This window comes from Macadamia integrifolia, chromosome 7 (genome assembly GCF_013358625.1).
Source record: "Macadamia integrifolia cultivar HAES 741 chromosome 7, SCU_Mint_v3, whole genome shotgun sequence".
Lineage (NCBI taxonomy): Eukaryota > Viridiplantae > Streptophyta > Magnoliopsida > Proteales > Proteaceae > Macadamia > Macadamia integrifolia.
In genome coordinates, this window is record NC_056563.1 from 16085046 (window position 1) to 16109252 (window position 24207).

Below are 24207 nucleotides of genomic sequence, written 5' to 3' on the forward strand. Positions count from 1 at the left end.
GCCTCTCTTTTAGGCCCATAAAAGTGGCTTAATAGACTCCAAACCACATGGACTGAAGGCCTAACACATATACAACTCAATCCTAGGCTTATTCCTAATAAAACAACATTGTGGTATGCCACTCTCACCAGGCATGCTGTCCCATTGGTTGTCTCCCCTTCCGGATGTCGGGCTCGCTTGGTTTGTTTGCCAACTTGCAACTTTGGCCTTCACCCTTATTGTCTACCTGCCCTGGGGGGCCTATCACTCGCTAGGAACTATCCTTCGGTCTATTGGTTCACCTCTTCGACACCAGCCCACTGTGTCATTCTCGGTTGGCATCCACACCCCACTTCATCATTGCCCTCAGAAAGGCCGGCGTCTTTTCGCCTTGGAGATTCCTGCCGCTAGGCTAGCTGACTACTTGGTCGAGGCCCACCATAGGGCCAGTGCTCCTCCATCGTGGCTGCCACTACATCAACGGTGCTCCTTCGTGTTGGCAGCTGGGAAATGTTGTGCTGAGATGTTAGGGTTAGGGATTATGGTTCTCTTCCCAATTTGGACCGATTTGCCCTCCTCCTCAGGTTGGGCATTCGGGCCGGCCTATTGAAGTTCGTTGAGGTCATGTGGGTGTTGTTTGATGCCCTTTTGGGCTTTTGTATCCCTTTTGGGTTTGTAAATCTCCTTTTGGGACTATATTTTCCCTCCTCCTTTTAATGCATTATACCATTCACCCAAAAAAAATAACAGAAGGGAATAACCTATTTTGTGCTCTACTGTGAGTTTGTGCATGTGTGGATGTACTAGTACAGAGAATTGTGATTTGTACAAATTGTTATGTCGATTACATGAGTATCCACGGCAGTGAATCACTTTTTATTACTTAATTGTGAAGGAGATTTAATGTAAGGGTAAAGCACAAGTGATTCAACCCCAGAATAGGATCACAAATAACTCCAATAAAAAACTACCATGTGGATACAGTATCAGTACAAATGAATAACCCAAAACAGTATGAAAATAACCCCACAAAAAAGGTAGAGCAAACAGAACAATATACCCTGACCGCAGGCCACAGAATAAGATAAATCTGAGAAAACTAACCCAACACCAGTTATCAGACTTTAAACAGAAAGGGCAGATATTACCATCAAATAATGAAGGCCATAATATGAGTTAATCTCAGAAAACTAGAATATTGTGATGACTGAAACAGAAACTGGAGCACTTCTTAAATTAGGGCAGAAATTGGGTGATTTCTGATAACTCCAAGTGCAGGCCTCATATGGCCTTGAACTACTGATCGAGTGGCCTTCAGGGAAAGTCCAATAAACCCCCAAAGTCAGATGGTATTCCAACAGGGAGATCTGCGGACTTGAGTTGCTTACAGAATTCTCTGCAAACAGTGTGCCGCAAGCCTGGATTTGTGCCCTCAGATTATCAACAGCAGCACAGCAAAAGAATTGGGGCCTTCAGTGTGTCTTCTAACAGGTCTCAGATAAGCTTAATCACTCACAGAAAATAGAAGAATAGAAATAGGAGAAGAGGGAGAATCGATAGATAGGGAAGAAGGGGATAATTGGCTCTCACAGCCTAGGCATCTCACCTACCTTGGACTCTCCCAGTTTCAGCCTCTCTCAGGACAATGGGGAATTGCATAAAGCAAATTTTATTCATCATAAATTGTGGGGAGACTCCTTAGAGTCGATTACAATATACAGGCAAGGATGCTTGCCTCAAAAATAGAAAGTGAGAAAAACAGAACCATAAGAAAAAGGAAACAAAGTACTTTGGAAACTCCTATTACAAGTAACTATCGCTTGTCTTTGGACTCGAGACGAACAAATTAATTACAAAAAAGGAAACAAATTTCAAAAGATCTTCTAGAAGTTCCTCCAAATCGATTCCATTTGAGTAGCTTTCTGGCCAAGGCAGGACAGTCCCCAAGATTTGGATTTGAGGGACCCCAAAAACCCTTGCCAATGTGGGTTGGCCCAGCCTAAACTGGTTGGCCCTATGGCCCATTGGATTGGTCCACTAATTGAGGTGATGTAATGCAAAAGTAGATTACAAGTAAACCACCCCAGTAGTTTATAACCCCAAACAACAATTTAACACACAATAGGTAACTTAATAATAACCAGAAATAGGACCAGGAAACAAGGAAATAAGACCATCAAATAAACCCCCAATGATACAATAGCAATGCAGGAGCAAAACCAGCCCAAAACCCAACCCGATAGGAGAGAGGACCTGCGGTAGGGCTGGAGAGAGAGTTACGACCGGGTCTATGGGGCTCCAATTGAGCTGCAAACTTGGTCGATTGTAGGGCCTAGACAGCTGGTTAGGGAGTTGTGCTTTCTTGATTTTCAGACCTCATACCTAGGATAGAGTATCTGAGAGATTTCTTCAAGAATTGTAGTAGGGCTACTTGGGAAGCAACAAGAAGAGGATCGAGTGATCCTTGGGTGGTTGTGAACACCCTCTGAAAAGGCCAGGCAGATTAGGGATCAACTGGGGAAAGAAGAGGGAGATTGATCTCTTTCCTAATTCCTCCATGGGTGCTGGTCGGATCTATCTTTTAAAGTTCTGAACAGATCTGATTTTCTTAGGATTCTTCAATGTCAGTAAGCATTAACAGCAAGCACTAACAGTAGCAGTAAACAAAGAATAAGAGAGAAAAGAAACAAGACAAGTGTGGGTGGGATTGGTTATCTTGGCCCGGGCTTCTCATCCACAGCTATCCCGGCTGTTCTAAGCAATTGATTGAAATTTCTTTATTCAAATCTCAGCAATAACAGTACATAAGCTCCTCTCTTTAGAGAAGGCATAATTACAATCATAACATGACTAGGAGCTAGTTTCCAAATAGGACTAGACAATACCTAGTAGGACTTGGACTCCTAATAGCACTAGGACCAGAACTATAACTCCAACATGGAGCAAGCTACTTTACTAAGAGCCCATAAGGACATGTTACAACCGATGGGCTCAATGGGCCTCACTTATTAAACAATTAATAAAACAACTAAAGCTAGAATCGATGGGCCCAATGGGCCCTTATTTCTAACTACTAATTCAGCCACTCAAGTGGACTTAAGTGTGGATCGATAGGCCCCTCTTGGCTGGGCCTTTCTTCCTGTGATAGGCCCTCCCAAAGTGCGGATCTACATCATGATGGACCATCCTTGTCTCAATTCTTGCAGCTGGTGTAATGCTGCCCATAGAATCGTTCTACATCACCAACGCCTTGCGTCATCTCCTTGCCTCGACAACTATGTTTATGATAACCAAGTTTATATAATGCTAGTAATTTCATGAGTGAACCAAACATATTGAACTATTGAATTAGATTGTCATTTTCGTGAGGGATGTAGATATGAAGAAAGTTATATCTACTCTTTATGTTCGTCCTTCAGATCAGTTGGGTGATATTTTCACTAAGGCTATCAGTCGTGGTTCATATTTAATTATGTGTTCCAAGCTGGGCATGAGAGATGTCTATGCTCCACCTCAGGGGGGAGTGTTGGTGAGAAGTATTGGATCATTAACCTATTTAGTAGAGTTGTATTGAACCATATTGGTGATGTACCGAATCAAATTGCGCAGAGTATTGGATCAGTAATCCATTAAGAGAGGGTATTATTGTCATTACAGGGTATACACTAACTAATATATCAGATCAATAGAGGGTTTTCTCCCTAATCAATCACTTTTCCTCCCTCTTCTATATCTTCTCTTTTCTTCATTGCTTTTCTCTACTCTAACTAATTCTTTGTTCAAATCAACTACATGGTATCAAAGTCAGGAGGTTGGGTGTTTGATCCCTAGCACATGCAGAGGTGCGTGGGGGTTTGGGAGCATGCTGTTGTGTCCCTAGACCCTATTCCCTTAGTATCATGTGTTGGTGTCACGTGCAAAGCCCCATGTTTAGGTTTTTCACATGCAGGGGTGTTGATATACATTATTGTAAGCCCTTCCTAACAGCTCGAGCTTTGCACGTGGTAGCGTGTTGCTATGTCCCTAAGCCTTGTTCCCTTAGTGTCATGTGTTGTTGTCACACGCAAAGCCCCATGTTTAGTTTTGCACGTGTGCCGGGGGGGGGGTGTTGATGTACATTGCTCGAGCTTTTGGGATAAGCAGTTATAAAACCATTCATGATAATTATCGAACAACTACTCAAATAGGAAAGCATGTAAGTTATAATAATGTAAAAATGAAACCTACCAACAGGGCCTGCTTGAACAAACAATTCCCATAGTAATTCCTCAGTGACCTGAAAAAGGACAACATCAAATAAGAAGCAAATTAGAAGTTCAACCAATTTAAAAGAAGAAGTTCAATAGAGTAATACAACAACAACAACAACAACAACAACAACAAAGCCTTGTCCCGACTTATCGGGGTTGGCTACATGGATCCAAGCAAAGCCAAAGAAAGAAAAAATAAAAGGCATTAAAGGAGACAAATTAGTAATCACAAACAAAGTAGAACACAGTTAAAGCGGATCTGCTACCTGAATCCTAGCCCTCCAATCTGCTCTATTCAAAACCATACTTGAGACAAGGCCTAATTTGTGCATGTGTTTCCTTACAACCTCTCCTATGGTCATTTTTGGCTTGCCTCTAGCTCTTCTGGATCCTTCTATCTGAATCAAGTCACTCCTCCTTACCGGTGCATCTAATGGCCTTCGCTGAACATGTCCAAACCACCTCAAACGGCATTCTCAAAGTTTTCCAGGAATTAGGGCAACCCCCAGATCCGCTCTAATTTGTTCATTCCTAACCTTATCCCTTTTAGTTTTCCCACACACCCATCTTAGCATTCTCATTTCCGCTACCCCTAACTTATCAATATGTTGCTTCTACGGCCCAACATTCAAACCTATACATCATAGTTGGGCGCACGACTGTCCGATAGAATTTTTCCTTAAGTTTTACCGGCACGCGTTTGTCACTCAAAACTCCAGACGCACTCCTCCACTTCGTCCATCCCACTTTAATCCGATGAAATACATCATCCTCTATATCGCCTTCTTTATTAGTGATGGATCCCAAATATCTAAAATAGTTACTTTGCTTAACCTCTCTTCCTTCAATAGTCATCTCGTCATTATCTCTCATAGAGTGGCTAAAGTTACACATCACATATTTTGTCTTTGATATGCTTATCTTAAGGCCTCTTGTTTCCAACGTATATCTCCATCGCTCTAAATTTAGCATTAAGTACTGATTTTGTATCATCCAATAAAACAATATCGTCCACAAAAAGCATACACCAAGGGACGTCACCTTGTATATCTTTTGTCAACTCATCCAAAACAAGCGCAAACAGATAGGGGCTCAGGGCTAACCCTTGGTGTAGCCAAATAGAAATAGGGAACTCGTAGCCTTGGCCACTCTTTGTCCTCACACTTATTACCACGTCAGCATCATAGTTGTCATGGCGTCGCCTAGGCGGCGATTTGGCATCTCGGCGGAAAAAATAGGCCATGGCAGTCCTACAATTTGCGTCTCTCACAATTGGTGGTCACCATTGGATGCTAGGCGACGCCATGGACGCCAGACCACGATTTATTCCCTAGGCAGTCGACTTTCTGTGTTAGTTTTTGTTTTTACTAACAATATTTTGTTTATTATATGGTAGCATAAAATTAAAACACTCGCCCCTGACATTTCTCAAATCCAAATTACCAAATGCCAAAAAATCCTCGAGCTTGAACTCTCGAAAAGACCAAAACCCTCGAAGCCAGCAACCACCGCCTGCAACTTCTTCTTCTTCTCCTTCTCCGGCAGCAAGAGCGACAACAACCACATCGCCTGCAACATCTTCTCCTCCGACAGCAAGAGCAACATCCTCTCCTTCTCTGGCAGCAACAACGGCATCCTCTCCTTCTCCGGCAGCAAGAGCGACGTCTTCTCCTTCTCCGGCAGCTACAACGACATCTTCTCCTTCTCCGACAGCAAGAGCGACATCTTCTCCTTCTCCGGCAGCAAGAGTGACAACAACCAGCAGCCAGAAGCCATCGCCTGCGACATCTTCTCCTCCAGCAGCAAGAGCAACAACATCCAGCAGCCACCGCCTGCGACGTCTTCTCCTCCGGCAGTAAGAGCAACAACCACGTAAGGGCCCCAACTGCGAGTCTACAATTTCGATCTTTCTCCTCTTTCTGACCTTTTTCTCTGCTCCAGTTCTTTTCTTTTATGCAGCTCTCCTTCTATTCTCTACTCCGGTTGGTTATTCTCTGCAACCTCTGCCCTCTGGTTCTCTTCTCTTCTACGTTGATAGTTAAACTTCGAAAAATATAAAATATAAAATCGCCGAGCCAAAAACCAATTAAATCGGGGATTCCTCTGCTGAGTAGTCAAAATATCGCCGATGCTTCGTCTTTGACGATTGTCTTACTTCAGTCTAGTGGGCTACAAAATATAGAGAGTGGTAAGATCTCCCTGTAGCCCTCTCTTTAACGATTGTCTTACTTTTTCTTTTGATGCGACGTTAGCAGAGCCATACTTTCTTAGTGATTGAGTTTCTCTTTAATTTTTTCAGTTTCAGTACCTTTTATTATTTGTTTTTTGGTGGGTTGAAAGAAATGCAGGAATTATCATATAGGTTTAGATATATTCATGCCCTTTTTTCTGTTCTTTGTTGTTTTAGCCTTTTCGATGTTTATGATACATTTTCCTCTTTAGTTGTATATCTAGTTATCTACTATCTAGAGCTTGATCTGAAGGTGGGAAATCATATATTTTAGATTGCTGGAAAAAAAAATATATATAAGAACTTGACAATAGTCCTGGTTGTGTTAAGTGGAATGATAAAGTTGGATTTGTAAGTGTTTGATTGTTTTCTTTTTTATGTTATCATGTTAATGTTATTGGTTAACACTTAACATACTTTGTTACTCTGTTTTGTAACTTGTAGGATAATAGGACTATAGGAGTTTATAATGGATGGTACTATTGGTAGTAGTGGGGGTGATAATATAAGCACGGCTACATATGATCCATCCAAAGACCCAACCAGGAAGGCCAAATCAAATGACCCTGGGTGGAAGTATGGGTATTGGCCTGACCTTTCAGACAAGAACCTTATTAAATGCACTCTTTATGGAAAAAACCTCAAGTGTGGAATTAAAAAGTTAAAGCAACATTTACTGGGTGGATATGGAGATGTTGCTAAGTGTACCAGGACAACTGTAGCAATTGCTATAGAGATGAATGCAGCTCTTATGCGTAATAAGAAGAAAATGATGCAATACATTTTGGATGATGATGATGTTGATGTTGATGCTGGTGCTGGAGCTGATGTGGATGTTGATATAGAAGTTGAAGGTCAAAGACAGTCTAGTAGGACTCCTTCTACAACCTCTAGACTTATTCCTAGCTCTGGGACAGCCGCTAAGAAAAAGAAAGTAGTCATTCAGCCACAAATAAGGGGCCCCATGGATACTCATGTTAGACGGACTCCTGAGCAAGTGGTTGCTGAGAGGCATCTTAAAGGTAGTACTCAAACTACTATAGAGAACCAGTTTAGATCAACGGAAGAAAAAAAGAGTTGACGATCACATTGTTGACTGGGTTTATCAATGTGGTATTCCATTCAATGCTCTTAAGTCAAGGAGGTTTGAGGTGATGGTGGAATCTATTGCATAGTACGGGTCAGGATATAAGCCCCCAAGTTATCATGAAGTGAGAATGCCATTGTTAAAGGCAGCAAAGGATAGAACTGCAAAGATGAAGAATAAATATGAATAGTATTGGAAGCAGTATGGGTGCACTCTAATGACTGATGGGTGGACGGATAAAAGAGGAAGGCATTTAATTAATTTCCTCGTTAACTGTCCAGAGGGGACTTATTTTATGGAATCTATTGATGCATTTAGTATATCTCAAACTGCAGAGAAGTTGCTTGATTTGATTGACAACAAAGTTCAAGAAATTGGTGAGGACTATGTTGTGCAAGTTGTGTCAGATAATGCATCGGCTTATAAATTAGCCGATACAATGCTGATGCAGAAGAGGATAAAGCTATATTGGACTCCTTGTGCAACGCATTGCATTGAGGAGGAAATAGGATTCTTGAAATCTAATAGGAATGTGATAAGTAAGGCAAAAAAAGTAACCAACTTCATCTACAGGCACACACGCATTCTTGTTGCAATGAGGGCTAAAACAAATGGGAGGGATCTTGTGAGGACAGCAACTACTAGATTTGCAACTGCATTTCTGACACTTCAAAGCTTGTTAAAACATAAAGATGACTTAAGACATTTGTTTATTTCTGAAGAATGGACTAGTTCTAATTTGGCAAAGACCGAGGCTGGGAAGAAAGTGGTTGAAACGGTGTTTGCTGTAACATTTTGGAACGGTGTGGAAAATTGTCTTAGAGCTTCAAAGTCACTTCTTACTGTCTTGAGGATTGTGGATGGTGATGAGAGGCCTTGTATGCCTAAGGTTCAATTTTCCATGGATGAGGCAAAAAAGAAAATAAAAGAAAATTTTGGGGATAGAGAAAGGCAATACAAGAAAGTGTTGGATATTGTTAACAGGCGTTGGGAGATTCAAATGGGGCGTCCTTTGTATGGAGCAGCACTATTTCCTAATCCTGGCAAATTTTTTTTTTTAAGGAAGGTGATGATGGTGGCTACCAAATTATATCTTCTCTAAAGCTTGCATTTAATAAAGTCATTGAAAGAATGATACATGAACCAGCTTTACAAGACAAGATAAATACTCAAGCCACTTTGTATAGATATTCTCGAGGTGGTTTTGCCTCGGATATGGCGATTAGATCACGGGCAACCATGAGTCCTAGTAAGTACATTGTTTAGTTGTTTTGTTTGTCAATTTGTGTGATATATTAAATATTAATCTAGCTATTTATATATATATTTATTTTTTATAGTTACTTGGTGGGGTTCATTTGGAAGTCATGCTTTTGAGCTTTCAAAGGTTGCAAGAAATATTCTAGGGATTTGTTGCTCCTCTTATGGTTGCGAGCGCAACTGGAGCACATTTGAGTTTGTAAGTAGCTGAGAATTACATCTATTTCATATTTTAGACTTCTTATTTTTGGAACAATAACTTTGTTTGTTGTTCTCTATTGTTTATGAATTCAAATTCATACTAAGAAGAGAAATAGGCTAGAACATCAACGTTTGAATGATCTAGTCTATATTCAATACAATCGCCGCATAGAAGAAAGGTTTCAACAAAGGCGTCTCGATAACAGAAATTATGATCCACTTGTGCTTGACGAACTGGATTGGAGTAGTGAATAGATGATTGACGAGCAAGTGGATGATGTAGTCCATCCCAATGCTGATCTCACATGGGACGTTGCTGGTAGAGCAATGGGGGCAACAATGGAGAGGCCCAATCGACCCAGGAGAGCTCACTCATCAACCTCTAGAGAAAATATATGCTACACACGCCGTGGTAGAGGGAGGGCTGTTGGGGAGTCATCAGAATTAGATGGGGAAGAAGATTTAGAAGAAGAGGATAATGTGAATGATGACTTGGATGTCATAGATAACTTTGGTGAAAATGCAAATGCTTCTAGTGGACAACAAAGGAATCTGCCGTCTGCTGATTTGTTGGATGATTATGATAATTAAGTTATTTGTGTTTGACTGTTTGAGTGTTTGGATTTTATGTATTGTTTAAACTTTAAACTTGAACTTTGAACTTGGATGATTAGTTAAGTTTTCATTTTTTATCTTATGTTTGAGTTCATTTGCTATCAGGCTTCATTACTTTCAGTAAGTCATTAATAGCTTAACAGGTTAGCCACTTATCTTATCATTTGATCTATTCTTAGGTTTCCAAATATATATCTCTGATCCATATGTGATATATTGACATATATACCTTTTACTTTATTCAAGTTGCTCACTCACTTTCAATCATTGCTTTCAAGCTTCAGTCACAGGTTAGCCTTTTACTTTTTACTTTTGTGTGAAGTACATGTTGATTTTTTATGACTTGATGAGTGATGATTTAATGTATAAGTGTATAACTGTATAAGTCAATAATTATGATGATTTTTGATGACATGATATGGCTATATTGATTTTTTGATGATTTGATGTTACTTAATGTTTGTTTTATATGTTATAGGGTATATATTATAAGCTTGTAGCAAACTAAATAGCTTTAAAAAATAGGAAAAATAAAAAAGTAGCATATTAAATAATTTTAGAAAATAGAAAAAATAAAAAATGACACATGGGCGATTTGACCGCCATGGCAATGCCAAAACGGGCGATTCATCGCCAAATCGATTTGACGCCGTGATAACTATGGTCATCATAAATATCTTTAATTATTTCCACATATTTGCTCGACACCTTTCTCTTATCTAGGACAAACCATATTAAATCTCGAAGAACTCTGTCGTAGGCCTTTTCCAAGTCGATAAAGACCATATGGAGGTCCTTCTTACTAGCTCTGAAGGTTTCCATGAGTCTTCTAAGAAGGTATATAGCTTCAGTTGATGATCTCCCTGGCATAAAACCAAATTGGTTATCCGAGACTCCCGATTCTCTTCTCAAGTGCACTTCAATAACTTTCTCCCAAAGCTTCATCATGTGGCTCATAAGTTTTATACCTCTGTAGTTATTGCAATCCTAGATATCGCCTTTATTTTTGTAAATGGGTGTTACAAAGCTTCTTCTCCACTCATCTTCCTTGTACTGATAATCTTGTTAAAAAGGTTAGTTAGCCAAGATATGCCACTAAGTCCTAAGCTCTTCCAAACTTCTATAGGGACGTCGTCTAGGCCTGGAGTCTTTCCAGACTTCATCTTTCTTAAGGCATCTTTAACCTCAGAAACTCCAATCCTTCTTATATATCTATGTCTAGTGTTGTCCCAGTGAGAAGGGCGCTCGCAAGGGTAAGATCCACTCGGGTTGTCTCTATTTAAAAGCTTGGAAAAAATAATCACCCCATCTCGTCATGATGTCTTCATCCCTAACAAGCACTCTACCACTTTCATTTTTGATACACCTGACATGCTCAAGATCTTTACTCTTCATGTCTTGCAACTTAAATATCTTATATATAGCTTTTTCCCCAGCTTTAGTGTTCAGCTTACTGTAAAACTCATCATATTTCTTAGCCTTAGCTTTCCCCACCAATTTTCTAGCTTCATTTCTGAAAGAAAAGTATTTCTTTTTATTCTCATCCTCCTTAGTCCTTTACCAAGTCTTAAAACAAACCTTCTTATGCTTGATGGCATTCTGGACCTCCTCATCCCACCACCAAGTCTCTTTAAGGTCATGGCCAGTGCCTCTAGATTCCCCTAGGACCTCTTTAACAATATTCTTCATACAGGTTGTCATCTTGATCCACATCTCATTGGAGTCTCCTTCACTATCCCACTTACTATGTTTGACTACTTTATCAGTAAAAGTATCCTGGACAACTTCTTTTAGTCTCCACCAAATCTTAGGGCAAACCAGTTTCTTTGTCCTATGAATCTATGAGCAAAACTGCATATCCAAGACCACCAATCTATGCTGCAATGTTAAGCTCTCCCCCGGGATAACCTTGCAATCTTTACACAACAATTTATAGGACTTTCTAGTAAGAAAGAGGTCAATTTGGCTATAATGATGTCCACTTCTATAGGTACTCAAGGTATTCCTCTCGCTTTTCAAAAAATGTGTTCAAAATAGATCGATCATAGGCTACCACAAAGTCTAAAACTGAAATCCCCTCCTCGTTCCTCTCCAACACCAAATCCTCCATGTACATCTTCATATCCTCGTCGATCCTTCCCAACATGTCCATTGAGATCCCCTCCTAAGATAATCTTTCCATTATGTCGAAAGCTTTGCACTAGTCCATCCATCTCTTCCCAAAATTGTACTTTACTAGCTTCATCCAACCCTACTTGGGGAGCATAAGCTCCATCAAGACCAAACCCAAAACCGGTTCTAGTACTAAACCTCCATCAAGACCAGTCGATGGTGTTTAAGATTACAGAAAGAGAATGAAAGGACAGCCCACATGCACACGTGTGAGCAAGTGCACGCGCGCCCGTGTGTGTGTAAGGTAAAGAAGATCATTTCACATAAAAAAATAATGAAGGAAACCTTTCTTTACCACTTTTAGACACTAAAATGGCCTCAGGAGTTATCACTAACAAAAATATATTATCCCTTTCATAGTTGACAAAGCGACGTCTAGGCATCCAGGCACCTTGTTGGTGTCGCCTTGCGTCTAGGTCCCCTCCAACGACTTGTGCTGCCTAGACACCATGATGCAGATACAGCTGTACTTACTAGGTTGGACCAACATGACCGGCTTTGGAAGCCAAGAGCCAAGAAGAACAGGTCCAACCCAGGTTTTTGGTCCAACAAGTGTTGAAAGTAGTTTCGTTTAATATTAAGTCTTATTTCTTAAGTTTGATTTGGGTAAGATACATATGAGATAGAGAAGTAGGAGTCTGTTTCAGTGTTAAGAGTCTAAGTAGAAGTCTTATTATTTCTTTTAAATACTTGCATATACTCAATGTTTTAGAAACAGTGAATTTTATTTTAGAATTAGTTGAATTTGTGCGTTGTGTGTGATCCCCTTCCTCCTCTTTATGCGATTTTCCCTTTCTTCCCTAAGGCTACCCCATCAATTTGGTATCGATTCCCTGCTATTCTGATTTCCCTTTTCCCTAAGGCCCTCCCATCAATTTGGTATCAGAGTCGAAGGATCCCTTGCTCTACTGAAACACAACTCCCTTCACCTCCCACGGTTGATAATAGAGAAGCTCGATGAAGCTCAATGACAATGCACGGACATCAAATCCATAGCACACTCTACCTTCAACTATGTGATCTCATCCGTTGAACATGTAGACAAACCAAAAGATGAACCACCAGTGGTAAAATATGCGATGACACTGTTGGAAGTTGAAGATCAACTTGTGAAAAAATTTAAATCGGTTGATCTCTTCAGTGAACCGATCAATTTTATTTTTCCAAGTCACTACTTCACCTATGAACTTCGCATCGTGGATTTCATAGCATTCGATCATGGTTTTGATGGTGAATTCATATAGGCAAAGATGGATATTGATCGATTGGTGTTGATTCTCCCGTTCTACTATTTATATAAAGGAGTTAATGTACTCTAATTGGACAGATTTGAAGAATGATGAATTGAGTTAATGTTTAGGAGCCTTCGGGCTCTGAGTGATTCTTCTCCTCCCCCTTCTTTATGCGATTGCTCTCCCTCCCTGATTGGATTTGTGCAATATCTAATTGTGTGATCCCTTCCTCCTTTGTTATGCTGATTTTCCCTCTCTTCCCCAAGGCTTGGGTTGGGTAATGTATGTGTTGGGCCATTGATACCATGGGTTTTCTTTGTAATAGGCCTAAAATATTGGTAGAAAGCAGGAAAACGAGATTTAATTCATTAGCTTAGTTAGAGTCCTGTTTTGAGTATATTTACTTTGTTATCTCAGTTCTTAGTCAGTTTAGGTTTCCCTATTAGTAAATGACTAGTTAGTTACCTACTCCGTGTTAGAGCTTTAGCATAGCCCTATTTGGAGTCCAACCCCTATTATGTAATGTCTAGTCCTACTTGGAGTCTACCTCCTAGTTAGGTTATGACTGCTAGTCTGCCCTCTTTATATAGAGGAACTAATGTACTTTAATTGAACAGATTTGAAGAACGATGAATTGAGTTAATGTTTGAGAGCCTTAGGGTTGTGTGTGATTCCCCTTCCCCCTTTCTTTATACAATTTCTCCCTCTTTGGTTGGATTTGTGCAATATCTAATTGTGTGATCCCTTCCTTTCCCCTCTCTCCCCTACAACTTTGAGATCCATCTCAGGGAATTCTTCCCTACCCCTAAGGCTTTCTCCATCAAATTTAAGAATTTGAGAAGGAAAGTAAGGGATCACACAATTAGGTATTGCACAAATCCAACCAAGGAGGGAGAAATTACATAAAGAAAGGGGGAAGGGGAATCACACCCTGCGACACCACTAGAAGACAAACACTTTGAAAATTAGTTGAACGACACTTTAAGCTCCCCACATCTGTCTTGGCTAAAAATCCCAACAAATATGCCTCTTACCTATTGCCCATACAATTTCAACACATTTAAATTTAAGTTTATGTATCGGCTTCTATTGTTTCGTGGCACTTAGTCGTTAGGAATCATATACCTACATGCACTTGATAAATATGAGCGTGATTCGACCAAAATTCACAAATATTGAGGTTTATACAAGGAGACTTCATCTCTTCCTCCTTGTTGCCTCATCTCCTTCCTCCTTGCCACCTTCTAACCAGCCACCTTCCCCTACTACCTCATCGTTTGCATCGCATTTCTTTGTATTTTTTTTCCACTCAACATTGTTTAGTTATGTGTTAATTCGAGACCCTAGTTGATTGTATGGTTTGTACCATTATTTTTCTTTGTATTTCTGCTTCAAAACATTGTTTAGCTATTTGTTTATGGTGGTTGATTCTAACTGAATTTAACATTGTAATTCGTTTGCTACATCATTGGTAGACTTAAAGTGTATGATATGTACTTCGCTCGTTTAAGGGTGAGAATATTTATTCTATTGTGCTAGGAGCCCTATTCCTATGCTATATAATATTTTGTCTATACTTACCCCTCTCTTACTTATTTCTTATCTTGGTCGTCTAATAGGTAATTTGAAAAACATGTTTGTTCTAAACAAGATAACAAATAAGTAAGAGGGAGGTTCTACCAAAAAAAGTAAGAAAATGGTAAGTATAGACAATATTATAGCATAGGAATAGGGCTCCTAACACAATAGAACAAATATTCTCACCCCTAAACGAGCGAAGTACATATCATACACTTTAAGTCTACCAATGATGTAGCAAATGAATTATAATGTTAAATTCAGTTAGAGTCAACCACCATAAACAAATAGCTAAACAATGTTGTAAAGTAGAAATACAAAGAAAAATAATGATACAAACCATAAAATAAACTAGGGTCTACGAATTAACACATAGCTAAACAATGTTGAATGGAGCAAAAATACAAAGAAATACGATGCAAACGATGAGGTAGTAAGAGAAGGTGGCTGGTTAAAAGGCAACAAGGAGGAAGGATATAAGGCCTCCTTGTATAAACCCCAATATTTGTGAATTTTGACTGAATCACTCTCATATTTATCAAGTTAGGTATATGATTCCTGACGACTAAGAGCCACAAAACAATAGAAGCCGATACATAAACTTAAATTTAAATGTGTTGAAATTAAATAGGCAATAGGTAAGAGACATATCTGTTGGGATTTTTAGCCAAGACAGATGTGGGGAGCTTTAAGGTCGTTCGGCTAATTTTCAAAGTGTTTGTCTTCTAGTGGTGTCGCAGGTTGTGATTCCCCTTCCCCCTTTCTTTATACAATTTCTCCCTCCTTGGATGGATTTGTGCAATACCTAATTGTGTGATCCCTTCCTTTCCCTTCTCAAATTCCTAAATTTGATGGAGAAAGCCTTAGGGGTAGGGAAAAATTCCCTGAGATGAGTCTCAAAGTTGTAGGGGAGAGAAGAGAAAGGAAGGGATCACACAATTAGATATTGCACAAATCCAACCAGGGAGGGAGAAATCGCATAAAGAAAGAGGGAAGGGGAATCACACACAGCCCTAAGGCTCTCAAACATTAACTTAATTCATCATTTTTCAAATCTATTCAATTAAAGTACATTAACTCCTCTATATAAAGAGGGCAGACTAGTAGTCATAACCTAACTAGGAGGTAGACTCCAAGTAGGACTAGACATTACATAATAGGGGTTGGACTCCAAATAGGACTATGCTAGAGCTTTAACACGGAGTAGGTAACTAACTAATCATTCACTAATAGGGAAACCTAAACTGACTAAAAACTGAAATAACAAAGTAAATAGACTCAAAACATGACTCTAACTAAGCTAATGAATTAAATCTCGTTTTCCTACTTTCTACCCATATTTTAGACCCATTAAAGTAGCCCATTACAAATACTAACTAGTCATTCACTAATAGGGAAACCTAAACTAACTAAAAACTAAAATAACAAAAGAGAATATCAAATTGAACCTGATCAATTAGTCCACCAATAGAATACGTGAACAAACACCTTGCATGAATTTTCAAATTATTGTTGTTCACCCACCCAACCTTGTGGGGGTTCGGATGAGGCTAAGTTTTCAGACCCAACTTGCGAAAATCTTTAGCAACATTGGTACAACTGTCAAGGTCAATCACCATATTACACAAGCTATCATTGCATCGCACCCTAGTCTGAAAGATACTGCTATGACGCCAATCATCCTCCTTGGGAATCTTCTATGTAGTCAAAAGATGACGAATCACATAAAACGGTTGAGGCTCACCATCCCTGTCACCATCATTAATCTCATTAGGCTCACGATCACATTCAGCCTCCACATTTACTGTTCCTATTTTTGATTGCTCTTCTAGTACATAGGGTATAAAATTGTCCTTGTCAATGTATGCTAACAGGACATTGATTAGCTCGATGCCTTGTAACCCTTGCATTGAAAACATTGAATAGCCTCCTTTGGAAATACTAAGTTCCTGTCAAAACCACGCTAAGGTGAGTATGGATGATTAGGTTGTGAAGATGACATGTCTAAATCGTGTTAAGGTGGAGAATATGGCCAGCTGGATCGTGAAGATGCCATAGATGAAGCACTAGCCTGTGGTCTACTGATTGACTTTTCCTGTGGCTGAATAGAACTAGGACCTCTAGGAAAAGCATCTATAAATGGCATCGGATTGTATAGGCGTTTCAAACTTTCCTCAACTTGATATGCTACTTGTACAACGCCTTCCTAATGTAGGAATGGATTGGACCACCAAACCGACCCAAGACTGCAGGAAATTATAAACCAGAGAACAACCAATAAACACCCAACAGTGAACAGCAATAACAGTCCAATATTAACTAGTCAACAGTCCTTAACAATCAGATCTGTCAAACCAAAAACTGGAGCTCTAGGATCAGATATCAGCACCAAACAAAAGGACTAATCAGCAACCAAACTATGATATCAGCAGTCCACAACCATAACAGAACAGTAGCAATTTCAGCAGTCGACAGATTTCAGAATACCAATACAGATTAAGACAGGGCAGCAGTAGACTAAATAAACACAACCAGAAACTCCAGAGACCTTTTGGAGGTTCAAATCAACAGCAATATGTGGTCTTGGTTCTCCTTGTGTAAACCCTTGTCGGTACTGCATCACTTCCATTATAGGCAATCGGTTAGATACATCTTCCACTCGTACTTCTTCATCCCACTCAAAATCAGAACGAGTGGTCAAATAATAAAGTCTAGCAACACTCTTCAACGGTCAAATTCTCCTGTTTCAACTGTGCAAACCTGAGATCCATGCGTTGCTTGTAATCAGAAGGCAAGAATCTCCGGTTTATGACTTTATGCCTTTCAACCTAAGTAGTGACTAAACCAATGCCTTGGGCTCGGTTTTGTTGTTGTTGCTTGATCCACCAGACTCGGGCCGTGCCTTTTAGTTTGGCCTCTGCAAATAGAATCTTTCGGGCCTCAATCAACCCGTACCATCTGAAGAACGTCTCTAAACTGTGAATCCAATCAATATACAGTTCTGGACTGTTGTCTCCATAAAAATCAAGGACATCCAATCTTGCTGCTCTTTCTGTTCCATCATCATATCTACCAGTTTTATACGGTGGCGGTGTATGATGTGGTGGCGGTGGTGGTGGTGGTGGTGGCGGTGGTGGCGGTGGTGGTGGTAATGGTAGTGGTAGTGATGGATCCTGTGGAGTGGTGTTGGAAGAATCCCCAGATTGAATGGGACTCTTTCCTCTATCTGCTGCCACCAAACGATCAATAGAAGCTTGCATGGATCTCATAAAAACTTGCATAGATTCCATCATTGTCTTAGGGGAAGTGACATCGGTAGTGAGAGCTTCAAATTTTGCATTAGTTTCTCCCTTATAGGAGTTCAGTTGTTGAATAACTTAACTATTGGCTACCATGGTGGAGATAGGCAAGATTACATTCAAGTATGATGGCAAAATAGTAAAATAATAAAGGTTTAAAGAGCAATGGCAAGATGGTAATTAACCCTGGTATTTTTTTTTTTACAAGGATGGCAGAATTGCAAGTCTTTGAAATTCAATTAAACCACAAAGGGGTATCACATGTGGGACAGGGGTATAATTGGAAATAATGAAAAATTTATGGGATCAAGGAATTAAAGGATAAAGAGAGAGCAAAGTGGAAAAATCAGAAAACTAGAGAAAGTAAAAAAGAGAAAAGGCTGGCAATGGGGTTTGTGTTACCGACAAAAGGAGGAGTCCTTCTGAAGATGGAAACCTCAGCAAGGTGGAATCGAAGGGGAACCAGCGGTGACCAGTCGGCATCAACCGAGGGAGGATGTCGAGAACAAGTATGTCTCTGCCTCTCTTCTTCTCGTCTTCCTGCTTCTTCTGATTTCTGTTCTTTCTTCTGTTTTTGCTTCTGATTTTTTTTTCTTCTGTTCTCTTGCTGGTTGCTGCCGGCCGAAGTACATGACCTTAGAGGGGTTGATCGAAGTCGCTAGACAGAAAGGGACGTTAGTTTTTTTTGTTTTGGTTCTGTGGTTGCTCTCGCTACTGCTTCTCTTTGATTTTTTTTTTTTTTTTTTTTTTACAGGTCCCTTTCTCTCCCTATTCCCATTCCCTAAACCCTCCCTTCTCAAATATTAAGGTCTATACAAGGAGGAAGGAGATGAGGCATCTTCCTCCTTGTTTCCTTCTAACCAACCACCTTCCTCCTTATTGCCTCATCTCTTTCCTCCTGGCCACCTTCTAACCAGCCACCATCCCATACTACCTCATCGCTTGCATCGTATTTCTTTGTATTTTTTCTCCACTCAACATTGTTTAGCTATGTATTAATTCGTAGACCCTAGTTGATTGTATGGTTTGTACCATGATTTTTCTTTGTATTTCTGTTTCAAAACATTGTTTAGCTATTTGTTTATGGTGGTTGACTCTAACTGAATTTAACATTATAATTCTTTTGCTACATCATTGGTAGACTTAAAGTGTATGATATGTACTTCGCACATTTAGGATGAATATTTGTTCTATTGTGCTAGTAGCCCTATTCCTATGCTATAATATTCTGTCTATACTTACCCCTCTCTTACTTATTTAATATCAGAGACAGTTTAGAACAAATATGTTCTTCAAATTGCCTATCGGACGGACCAAGAAAAGAAATAAGTAAGAGAAGGGTAAGTATAGACAGAATATTATAGCATAGGAATAGGGCTCCTAGCACAATAGAACAAATATTCTCACCCCTAAACGAGCAAAGTACATATCATACACCTTAAGTCTACCAATGATGTAGCAAACGAATTATAATGTTAAATTCAATTAGAGTCAACCACCATAAACAAATAGCTAATCAATGTTGTAAAGCAAAAATACAAAGAAAAATAATGGTACAAGTCATACAATCAACTAGGGTCTACGAATTAACACATAACTAAACAATGTTGAGTGGAGCAAAAATACAAAGAAATACAATGCAAGCAATGAGATAGTAGGGGAAGGTGGTTGGTTAGAAGGTGGCAAGGCGGAAGGAGATGAGGCAACAAGAGGAAAGGTGATTGGCTAGAAGGCTACAAACAAGAAGGAGATGAGGCCTCGGAGATGAGGCCGCATCTCCTTCCTCCTTATATAAACCTCAATATTTGAAAAGTGAGGGTTTAGGGAATAGGGAGAGAAAGGGAGTTGCAAGAACAAAAAAAAAAATCGAAGAAAAGCAATAGTGAGAGCAACCACATAACCAAAAAAAAACCATCGTCACTTTCTGTCTTGTGACTTCGATCAACCCCTTTAGGGTCATGTACTTCCGTCGGCAGCAACCACCAAGAGAACAGAAGAAAAAAAGAAAAGACAGAAGAAGAAAAAACAGAAATCAGAAGAAGAAGAAGCAAGAAGCAAGAAGACAAGAAGAAGAAGAGAGGCGGAGATATACCTGTTCTCAACATCTTCCCTTGGTTGAAGCCAACTGGTCACTGTTGGTTCCCCTTCAATTCCACCTTGCTGAGGCTTTCATCTCCATGACTCTTCTCCTTTTGTCGGTAACCTTTTCTCTTTTTTACTTTCTCTAGTTTTTTAATTTTCCCACTTTGCCCTCCCTTTATCCTTTAATTCCTTTATCCCATATATTTTTCATTGTTCCCAATTATACCCCTGCCCCACACATGATACCCCTTTGTGGTTTAATTGAATTTCAAGTACTTGTAATTCTGCCATCCCTACAAAAGAGGGGAAAAAAAAAAAAAAGGCCAGGGTTATTTACCATCTTGCCATTGCTCTTTAAACCTCAATTATGTACTATTTTGCCATCATACTTAAGTGTGATTTTGCCTATCTCCACCATGGTAGCCAATAGTGAAGTTGTTCAATAGTTGAACTCCTATAAAGGAGAAACTGATGCAAAATTTGAAGCTCTCACTACCGATGTCACTTCCCTTAAGACAATGGTGGAATCAATGCAAGTTTCTAAGAGATCCATGCAAGCTTCTATTAATCGTTTGGTGGCAGCAGATAGGAAAGAGTCTCATTCAATCTGGGGATTCTTCCAACACCACTACACAGGATCCATCACTACCACCACCGCCACCACCACATCAACCACCATATGGAACTGGTAGATATGATGATGAAACAGAAAGAGCAGCAAGATTGGATGTCCTTGATTTTTATGGAAACAACAATTAGAATTGTACATTGATTGGATTCACAGTTTAGAGACGTTCTTCAAATGGTACGGGTTGACGAAGGCCCGAAATATCCTATTTACAGAGGCCAAACTAAAAGGCATAGCCATAGTCTAGTGGATCAAGCAACAACAACAGCAGCAACAGAATCGAGCCCAAGGAATTGGTTTAGTCACTACTTTGGCTGAAAGGCATGAAATCATAAACCAGAGATTATTGCCTTCTGATTACAAGCAACGCATGCATCTCAGGTTTGCACTGTTAAAACAGGAGAATTTGACCATTGAAGAGTATGTTACTAGATTTTATTATTTAGTCACTCGTTCTAATTTTGAGTGGGAAGAAGTATTGGTGGCACAATTTCACAATGGTTTGCACCCTCAACTTAGTGCTGCCCATGCCTTTAGCCAACTACCTACAATGGAAGATGTTGTGCAAGTAGCATATTATGTTAAGAAAAATTTGAAACGCCTATACAATCCAATGCCATTTACAGATGCTTTTCCTAGAGGTCCTAATTCTATTCAGCCACAGTCATCGCCACAGGAAAAGTCAATCAGCAGACCATAGGCTAGTGCTTCATCTATGGCATCTTCATGACCCAGCCGGCAGTATTCTCCACCTTAACACGATCCAGACATGTCATCTTCATGGCCTAATCATCTATACTCCTCACCTCAGCATGGTTATGACAGAAACTTAATATTTTCAAAGGAGGCTATTCAATGTTTCAATGTAAGGGATACGGGTATCGAGCTAATCAATATCCTAACCGGTTGTTAGCATATATTGACAAGGACAATTTTATACCCTATGTACCAGAAGAGTAGTCAAAAACAAGAACAGTAAATCTAGAGGTTGAACGTGATCGTGAGCCTAATAAGATTAATGATGGTAGCAAGCCTCAACCATTCTATGTGATCCGTCATCTTTTGACTACACAGAAGGCACTGTAACAGTATCTTTCAAACCAGGGTGCGATGCAATGATAGCTTGTGTAATATAGTGATTGACCCTGGTAATTGTACCAATGCTGTTGCTGAATATGTTGTTCGCAAGTTGGGTCTAAAAACTGAGCCTCATCCGAACCCCCACAAGGTCGGGTGGGTGAACAACAATAATTTGCAAATTCATGAAAGGTGTTTGCTCACATATTCCATTGGTGGACTGATTGATCAGGTTCAATGTGATGTTTTCCCTCTGAAAGTTTATCACATTCTTCTGGGGCACCCATGGTTGTTCGACAAGAAAGCCAAGTACTACCTTAAGATGAAGTTCCTTCCAGCAAAGGATCTTCCCCCTCTCAAGCTCAAGAGGACAGTTGGTATTATTCTCATTAAGCGCATCGACTCTGATGACATTCTTGGACCTCATCAAAACTCGACAGAGTCGAGTTCTTTTCAAAAGAGGAGAGTTGATGCAGATACAGCTGCACTTACTTGGTTAGACTAGCATGACTATTTTTGGAAGCCAAGAGCCAAGAAGAACCAATCCAGCCCAGGTTTTTGATCCAACAAAGGTTGGAAGTAGTTTAGTTTAATATTAAGTCTTTTATTTTCTCAAGTTTGTTTTGGGTAGGATACGTACGAGACAGAGAAGTAGGAGTCTGTTTCAGTGTTAGAGTCCAAATAGAAGTCTTATTATTTTCTTTTAAATACTTGCATATACTCAATGTTTTAGACAGAGTGAATTTTATTTTAGAATTAGTTGAATTTGTGCGTTGTGTGATCCCCTTCCCCCTCTTTATGCGATTTCCCCTTTCTTCCCTAAGGCTACCCCATCACAGCATGACAACTATGATCCCTTCGACCATCCTTTCGGTTCTTTGACTTAAAGAAGAAACTAAGTGAATAACATTTTATTTATACCATTTCAACCTCAAGGCATTCACTGAGAGGATGAATGTCCACCCAATGAAGAAATTTTTTAAGCTAATTTTAAGGACAATATCCATGTTAACTTTGCTTTCTAGCATAAAATTGTTTCGCAATTATCAGTTAAGAAAATGGGGCATGGTAGGGAGCAACTCACTTAGGTAAATTTTAGGTTGGTCAAACAAAATGGTTACCCCATGGACAGTTAAAACTGCACTTGTATGGCTTATGATGTCTAATATCCAAAAAGATATGATTTTAGATGCAAAAAAGGCCCAAGGATGTACTGTAATATGCTATGCTATTAGCAGATCTTAATAATGATAAATAAATAAATAAACAAAAAAAGGTTTGTATAAGTAAAAACAAAACATGAAATTAAAATAGTCAGATCTGGTTTACATAACAGATTAAACAATATCTAATATTACAGATTTGTGAAACGAAAGGAATGAAACCAGAAATTGAGTTTTAAGATAAGAAATTCATAAACTGATCTAAAGTATGACAGAGAACATAACGGAAGAACAGGTTAGTTAACAAATCAGAAATCTGAGAGACATGACCAGAACAGAATAACAGACACAGATCAGAAGTTGATTTTCAACTAACAGAATGTAATTAATATAAGTTACCTGTAGGAAAGAAAACCCAGATGATAGATAGCCTTTCCGCAATGTCTATGGCAGGAAGGAACTGATCTGTACAGAATAGGGTATTGCAGGGGAGGGAAAGGAAGGGAGAAAGAGAGAATAAAGAAACTGACAGGGTGGAGAAATCGCGGGGAACGGAAAACTACAAGAATAGGGGAAAGAACAAAAAAGACAGAAAATGTAGCAGCAGAATTTGGGAATTAAAGAAGAATTAGAGAGAGAAATCAGGTATAAGGGGGGCGGGGAGAAGAAGATTCAGAATCCTTTTTAATACCATAATTCAACAATCCCTCAAAAGCCAAAGAGGCTGCAGTAGCCTTTTTAATGAAAACAAACAGGAGAACAAAAGGAGGGGGTTACAATCATGTGGGTGGGTTCGGGGGGGAATGTCTACATAATTGTTGTGGGGTGGTTATAACTGGCCACCACACAACCACAAAAATGAAAGCTGAATTACATGCAATAAAAAAAGAAAATGCTCCTGTAAAATAAACTGAAATAAAACTAACTACACCGCAATAACTGAAATAAAAAACTAAATGCAGTGCTGGTAGGCCTTGGGCCTGGTCTTGGGCTTGGGCTTGGGCTTGGGCTTGGGCTTGGGCTTGGGCTTGGGCTTGGGCTAGTAGGAGCAGCCCCCCAAATGTCCTGCATAAACTCTCCCCTGCTTGAAAAAGAACTCAAGCTCGAGTTTGGATAAACCCGGGAACCCAGTCCATGCGATGCTCATCCATGTCGTACAAAAGCTTTGGTAATTCACGAGAGGAGGGGATGAAATCTTGAAACTGCACGTCCTCCTCTTCAATAAGGTTGAGTGGAATGTCAAAGTCATACGCCATTACTGTTGCAGCATCTTCAGTGTTGTTCTCCAATCCAATTTGGGATAAGATGGAATAAGATGGAAAGATTGCTTGTTGCAATCATGTGGGTAAAGGGG

General features: G+C 39.6%; 1 protein-coding gene across 6 annotated transcripts in view; it reads right to left on the reverse strand.

The window, feature by feature from the left end:
- LOC122084283 (splicing factor 3B subunit 4) overlaps positions 1-24207 on the reverse strand; it is a 39913-nt gene that overhangs the window by 12067 nt on the left and 3639 nt on the right. For all 6 annotated transcript variants that reach the window (XM_042652400.1, XM_042652401.1, XM_042652398.1 and 3 more), the window contains exon 3: positions 4207-4255. In XM_042652400.1, the coding sequence (XP_042508334.1) occupies positions 4207-4255 (49 nt within the window). The remainder of the gene's footprint in view (positions 1-4206; positions 4256-24207) is intronic.